The sequence below is a fragment of the Macrotis lagotis genome, chromosome 2 (assembly GCF_037893015.1).
Source record: "Macrotis lagotis isolate mMagLag1 chromosome 2, bilby.v1.9.chrom.fasta, whole genome shotgun sequence".
NCBI classification, from domain to species: domain Eukaryota; kingdom Metazoa; phylum Chordata; class Mammalia; order Peramelemorphia; family Peramelidae; genus Macrotis; species Macrotis lagotis.
The window spans coordinates 60,123,457-60,130,669 of record NC_133659.1 but is presented as its reverse complement, the minus strand read 5'-3'; the positions used below and the strand labels follow the sequence as shown (position 1 = coordinate 60,130,669).

At 40.6% G+C, this 7,213-nt stretch overlaps 1 protein-coding gene across 2 annotated transcripts; it reads left to right on the top strand.

Annotated features, from left to right (window-relative positions):
• The first annotated feature begins 490 nt into the window (after positions 1-490).
• CREG1 (cellular repressor of E1A stimulated genes 1) lies at positions 491-6,562 on the top strand. Of its 2 annotated transcripts, XM_074221911.1 has the most exons (4): positions 491-796; positions 3,804-3,923; positions 4,650-4,837; positions 6,335-6,562. In XM_074221911.1, coding segments are annotated over exons 1-4 (600 nt in total). In that variant the 5' UTR covers positions 491-505; the 3' UTR covers positions 6,336-6,562. The 2 variants fall into 2 exon arrangements, with proteins under 2 accessions (XP_074078012.1, XP_074078013.1); XM_074221912.1 differs by lacking the exon at positions 6,335-6,562 and having other exon boundaries at positions 4,650-4,838.
• The last annotated feature ends 651 nt before the right edge of the window (positions 6,563-7,213 follow it).

Here is a 7,213-nt window from a genome sequence, read left to right as displayed (position 1 = left end):
CATTTGAGCTAAAAGAGGAAGTTGTTAGTTTCTAATTGTAAAAAATGAAAACCCAGCAAATCTGTCCTGTAGCAAAAATGTCCCACTTTGCATTGGGTGCATCGTTTTAAAAACGTAACTATTTTAAATGTATTCTTAAATCCTTAAATTCATCCCCCCAGAAGTAAAAAATAGCTTTTGCCTCCCGTGGCCGCGCAGCGGCTGGACGCCTGCCAGGACACCGGACAGGCACGGGAGCGTGCACCGGGCGCCTGCTGCCTCCCGGGGCTAGGCGCTGGCCACACGCAGAAAGGCTCTCCCGGGTGGCGTTCTCCCGGGGGGCAGCCGACCCCCGCCCAGCCCCAGCCCCGCCCGCCGGAGGAGCGCAAACGCGGGGTCACGCGCCCCGCAGAGCCCGCCCTCTCCCAGGCTCGGCCCCGATTGGCCCGGGCGGGGGGCGGGGCTGGGCGGCGGCCCCGGGTCCGGCCGGGACTCCCGCGCCCGCTGGACCCGCCGGACCTGGACCATGGGGCCCCGGACGCCGCTGCCGCTGCTGCTGCTGCTCCTGGCCGCGCCGGCCCGGCCCGCCACCCCGCCCGCGCCCCGGCTGCCCCCCCGCGAGGAGCCGGCGCGCGTGGCGCGCTTCACGGTCCACGCCGTCACCTGGGGCGCGCTGGGCACCATCTCCTCGGTGCCCGCCGTGCGCGGACGGCCCTTCGCCAACGTCTTCTCCCTCAGCGACGGGCCGGAGGGCGCGAGCAGCGGCGTGCCCTACTTCTACCTCAGCCCGCTCCAGATGTCGGTGGGGGACCTGCAGGTGAGGCGCGGCCGGCCCCGCCCCCACCTGGCCTGGGGGGCTCGGGGGCCCACTTTACAGCGGAGGAAACTGAGGCCGGGAACGTCCCCCCCCAAAAATGCTGCTACGTAAAACACCCGATCCACACACACCTGAAGATCCGGTTCCTCAGTGCTCTTGTTGAAGCTTTTCTCCCTCTGACAGCTGCCTGACCCTTCATCCTCCTGAGGAGGAGGAGGAGGAGGATGAGGATGATGAGTTTGTAATCGATCGGCATCAACCACTGACATCTGCCTGGGGTTGAAGCTTGAAGTTTCCCATCCTTTATAACTTGAGAGCTTGTGTGTATGTATGTATGTGTGTGTGTATGTATATGTGTGTATGTATGTGTCTGTGTATACGTGTTTGTGTGTGTATATGTATGTGTGTGTGGTTAAGGTGAGGGGGAGGAGGGGAATCAAAACTGGCCTCAACAGTTCGTTTTTTGTTTGATCCACCAGTGCATTGCACCATCCCTCCCTTGTGGCCTTTGTCGTCGTTAGGACCCCGGGCCCTGTTGGAGTGGCTTGGGTGGGAGATCTTTCAAGGTGGGTGCTGGGGCGGGGGGCGGTAAACTGTGGCCAGTCCCAGTTAAATACATCCGGGAGTCTACGAGGCAGCCCAGACTTCTACAAAATGAGTGGGTTGAGCTAAATTATCTCCACCATTCTTTCTCCACTCTAAATCCTTTGATCCTATGAATAATATTCTATCCGTTAAATTCAGTAAGCTTCTATTTCATATAAAAGTAGCAAGACTGGGTCTCTGAGAAGAAAAAAGACTGGCAAATATATGTGCGGCAGCCAGCAGAGTCTGAGGCCCAAACTGTGGCTTGTTTTTATCTATCAGTAGCACATTTTACCAGCCTCATGTCCCACAGATGCTAGCTGTGGATTCTACTCCCTTAGCATTTAGTCTCAGAAGTTAGAATCTTATCTTGGAGCTGAAAGCAGAAAGCAGCACTTTCTGCTACTTTAAAATCACGTGACAGGTTCTGCTAGCCCAGCCTATCCCCAACACAGGATGATTCAGGCACTTTGGACTTGATGAATGTTAGAACAACTTCCTCCCCACACTGAGTTTCATATCACTTTATAACCTCATACAAAGAGAGAGAGAGAGTGATGGCTGAAGATATAAGATCCTTAAGGATTTGGACTGTGCTTTTCTTTGTATCCTCAACACATGCTCCTGGCACAGCAAGGAAACTCTTAATTAACGTTTGTGAATTGATTAAAGACTAGAATTAAGCTCATTAGGTTCATAAACAGTAAAAGTTTATTAGTCAGGACAATGTCTTTATTTCTAATATTACTCCTTCATGATGTTTATTTCAGATTTCAGCAAGACTAGAGTTTTTCAAGTATATGTAAATTGTACAATCTTATTTCTTATGTGACCCTGTCTAGCTACTTTTATATGAAATAGAAGCTTATTCAATTTAACAGATGGAATGTCATTCATAGGATCAAAGGATTTAGAGTGAAAAGGAAAACTTTAGAGATAATTTAGCTCAACCCCCTCAGTTTATACTTGTGGAAATTGAAGCCCTGGGAACTTAGTTGATATGTACAGGGTTACTTGGGCTAAAAGCTGGAGAATTTGAATTTTAACCTGGGATTGCTTGATGAGGAAAGTTCTTCCACTCACAGAGCTCAGGAACTCTTGGGAGAGTGACTTGAGCAGAGACATCCCTGCCCACCAGGGGAAAATGCCCTGTGGAAAATGTTTAACACAATAAATGGAAACACAGCAACATAGGGTTATATTTGTGGGTTGTTTTTTAAGTCAAAATGAGGCAGTTTCTATTTGAATTTGACACCACTAGCCCTGAGCAGTGAGATCATCCAGTTGGTCAGTGTCTGAGGCCAAGTCTCTGGCCTGGCACTCCTGGGCACTGTGGCTCCTACAAGCTGCTTTTATGATGGTGAAGCAATTTGGTGTAATAGTCTAGTTTTAAGCTTCCAAGACAAGGATTTGGGTTTGAATGCTGATTTTGTTCTTTGTAAGCTGCATAACTGTAGTCAAGTTATTTCACCTATAAAATGAGAAGGTTTGATGAAATGACCTCTGAGGTCCCTCTGTGAACCCCTCCAACCATTAATTATCAGTTCCCTCATTCTGGACCCTGGTGTTTTCTTAATGTAGTAGAAGTATGGGCTTGCTTGTCATGTTAAGCAGAATGAGTTTGGAGTCAAACTAAAACCCTAGAACTTTTTCACAGTACTGCTGTGTTGTGTAATGATAAATAAATGTAAGTTAACATTTGTGAACCTGTGTTTCAAACTTTCATTTATTTGTCATTACATTTCAACTTATTCTTTGGCCCATTATACTAGCATATCAGGTCCCTTTTGGAGCCAGATTCTGGCATTCAACCCTCTTAACTTTGTGTATTCTGAAAGTTTAATAGCATATCATTTGTGACTTCACTCAAATAATTAATAAAAATTTTGAAAAGCACAGAATGAATGATAGATTCCTGTTCCATAGATGTCTCTCTTCAAATTAATAATGACTGTTTGGGTACAGCTGTTTATTCATTACCAAATCCACCTACTTAAGCTATCATTCAGCCCATATCTTTTCAGCTCATACTGAAATCTATGTAATACTAAATCCATAGCATTCCCATGATCCACAGGGATAGATAGATACTTTGTCAAAAAAGAAAATGAGTTTAGCCTGGCATGACCTGGTCTTGATAATTGCTCCTTAGAATCTATCCATTTTTCTGCTTTTGAAAAATGGGATATTATTTGTTCTCCAGTCTTGTAGCACCAGAGATCACTGACTATAGGCTGAAGAAGCTATCTATTAAGAGTAGAAGATGCTCTCTATAAGGTTGATTATTTGAAGCAAGGAAGTGAATGGAAGTGGCTGTTGAAAATGTATGATAGTATTGGGAGTTACCTGGTATCTGTGAAATTTATACCCTCTCCAGATATCATTTAACAGAAAGACTTCAGTCTTCATTGTCATTCTGCAGGTGAATCCAAATGCCACTTTGACAGTGACTTTAGCTCAGACTGATTATTGCAAGACACAAGGATTTGATCCTCAGAGTCCCCTTTGTGCTCATGTAATGCTGTCAGGATCAGTCACTAAGGTAAGTCATTATCATTCTATAATAAGAAACATAGACTTAAAGTAATTTGATCTTTTTTTTTAATGAAGTAAAGAGAAGAGCTTGATGAACTTAATTATATTGATTTGTGATTAAAGTTGTAGATAGTACTGGAAAAGTATCCTAGTCTTAGGTCAGAGACACAACATAGGTGCAGCATCCCTGGGATTGAATTTGAAAAATAGTGAATGAATGGTTAGGAGGGAAATGGAGAGATAAAATGAGGAAGAAACTGTAAAATGTCACCAGGGTGGATCTTAAAATTATTACTGGACAAACTTTTTTTTTGTACCACTTAAAGTTTTGTTTGCTTGGGGCTTTATTTGAAGAGCAATTGGTAGAGTCACTTGGGTATATCATTGCTGAAAAGGAGAAAATGGCAAAAACAGCAAAGGGAAATTAGATATCCTAAATGTTGTTCGATCCATCTGTTCTCCAGGAAGATAATCATTTCTAATAATATTTTCCCACTTCTTTATATCTATTATAATGACCCACAAATTACTTTAGTATTTTAAAAACTGGGTTGTCATTTTAAAATTTCCCTTCTTCCTACTCCCCTGATTTCAAAATCAAGATTTATAATTTAATCACTGTAAGTTTTTGGAATCACATATTCCTATTAGATTAGGTATTAAAGTATTAAAGCTGTAAGGATTTTTATTTCCAATGGAGAAAAAAACTACATTCTTCTTTGGTAATTTTTAGGTGAATGATACAGAAGAAATGACCTTTGCAAAAAAGTCATTATTCAGTCGTCACCCTGAAATGGAATCATGGCCTTCAGATCATAACTGGTTCTTTGCTAAATTGGCTATATCCAACATCTGGGTTATAGACTACTTTGGTGGAGCCAAAGTAGTTACACCTGAAGAATATTATAAAGCTAAACCTTAGTAAGTACCTGCCTTCTTTCTGATAATATGTGGTAGTCTATAAAAGGCACTAACATTTGGGAGAATTTTAGCCAGAGATGAGACTGAGAAGGGAGCATATTCTTGGCATGAGAGATGTTCAGGGAAATGGCAGAATTGGGCCATGGAATATCCTATTTGAGGAACTGCAAGGAGATCTGGAGCCAGCAGATAACACAGAGGAGTAAGGTATAAGAATACTAGAAAGTTAAGGTTAGGCTGCATTATGAAGGATTAGGTCAAATAAGCAAGATTTTATATTTGAACCTGGAGGTGTCAGTAAAGATAAAGTTATTGAATATGGCCATTTTAAATGCTTTAGAAAGGTCAGTTTAGCAGCTAAGTGGAGAATGGACTACAGTGGAGCAAGACTTGAGGCAGAGACATGAGTCTTGGGGCCTTGCAGGATTCCAAGTTAAAGTGATGAAGGGCCTTCATGAGGCAATGGCAGAGTCAGAGGAGAGAATGGATAAATAGAAAGAGATAATGCAAAGTTAGAAGCAACAGACCTTGGGAACTGTGGCAATGGGGGTATGAGAGAGTGAAGAATTAAGACTCCATCAATTTATTTATTAGCATTCTGATTTTTATTGATTAATATCTTTTCTTTCATATCATAGAGAAATGTAAATACTAAAATCCCAAGGCAGATTCCTCAAACATGGAAGAAACACCATGATTTTTTTTTTATTATTACTAGTCAAAATGAGCAAATTTTGCTTACCAGACCTCATTTCCTAGAGCAATGAGTCACAATACCCTAGAACAGGGATAAAGATTCTATTATTGCAGGTAGCTCTCCCTCAGAGAAAATAAATTAAGGGTCACATAAGTAAGAATTCTTAGAGGAACTGGAAGAAACAAAAGGTTTCATTTAAAAATTAAAACAAAATAATAATTTATTGAATAATTTAAAATATTTCAATTATAATATTGTTGGTTAAAGTGAGTAAATGAGAAAATACCTGGAGAAAGCCCTGGACTTCGAGGGGCATGGTAGAATGGGGGGGAAAAATTGAATTTAGAAGAATTTGGGATATTTTTGGGTAATTTGGGGTCCCAGCTCTCCCACTTATCTATAATTCCTTATCTGTGAATTGGGAATAATACCTGCTTCATTGTTACTAAATGTGAGTTTTTATTGGTAGTTTAATAAACTATTGTGTTCTGTTTCTTGATTATCAACTATTCATTGCCATTCAAAATGATCATTAATAGTCTGTAGCCATTGTTCCCACCTAACTTTGAAAGGAGTTGCTTTGAACCAAAGTTATTAGAACAGGTCACAAGGTGGGAAATTATCTTTTGAACTAATAACAACTAAAGTAATATTACTGTATAGACTAGATGAACTTAAGTTGAGATCTAATTCTTCCTTTGAGTTGAAGGATTCCTGTTTTTGCACTAGAATAAATGATTTTAAAATATTTGTAGATGTAAACTCAGTTTAATAAAAAAATCTGTTTTTCCCTTTCCTAGGTAACGAGGAATATGGTCAGTTCTGTAATTCCATCAAGATACTTGACTCACTTTGTTTGGGATACATAGAAAAACTGCTTAAAGTTTTTCTCTTGAATAGTTTTGGTAAAAAAAAAAAGCTTATTTGCATATGCTTAATATTTAAATCAAAGATTTGCTGGGAGAAATTTAGATTTAAGAATTTTTTGACATTTTGAATTTTTTTTAAAGAAATATATCATTAAGGAATCTTGGTTCCTCTGAGTATTCATTTAGTTTTCCTTTAGTTTTCCCAGGAACAAAAGTTGCACATTGAATCGGCCTTTGAGATTGAAAACTGTTTTAGCTTATATCATTTGTTCCTGGAAATCTCTTTGCTCACCATACCAACTATTCACTACTTAACTGAAGCCTCTGCACAGGCTGAAAAGAGTTCAATTTGCTCATATGCCAAAGGTGCCTGAATCTTTTCAAAGAGAAAAACTATTTATTTAAACTCAAATGGAGCTTCATACAGCTAATCAGTTTATTATGGTGATGGGGGGTGGGGAGAGTTGCAGGAACAAAGCAGTTGTGACAATAATATAGAATCAAGTAGACATGAAATTTTTCCTGTTTGATTTTACCCATTTTATTTCTTCCTTAAGTTTCCTCCCCCCCCTTAAAAAAATAGATGTTTTATCTATTAAATGGAAGGTGAGGAAATTTGTGGGTAAATATTGAGATCCTTATTAATGAGATTAGTCCATGTTTTCAGATGCTGTATCAGATATGATTTTACCCATTCTACAATGTCCTTTAACTGTGACTTATATCCTTTCATTTAGGCTTCTTTAGTTGGTCTTTTCAAACTCTGTTAAAAGAAGCTATAAGAAGGGAAGAGTGAGTAGATAAAGAAAA

Bases quoted from the DNA above. Each gene is read 5' to 3' on its own strand.
- CREG1 (XM_074221911.1), top strand. From the start codon at position 506: ATGGGGCCCCGGACGCCGCTGCCGCTGCTGCTGCTGCTCCTGGCCGCG. The intron at 797-3,803 runs GTGAGGCGCGGC...GTCATTCTGCAG, and splicing joins TGTCGGTGGGGGACCTGCAG to GTGAATCCAAATGCCACTTT. The intron at 3,924-4,649 runs GTAAGTCATTAT...GGTAATTTTTAG, and splicing joins TGTCAGGATCAGTCACTAAG to GTGAATGATACAGAAGAAAT.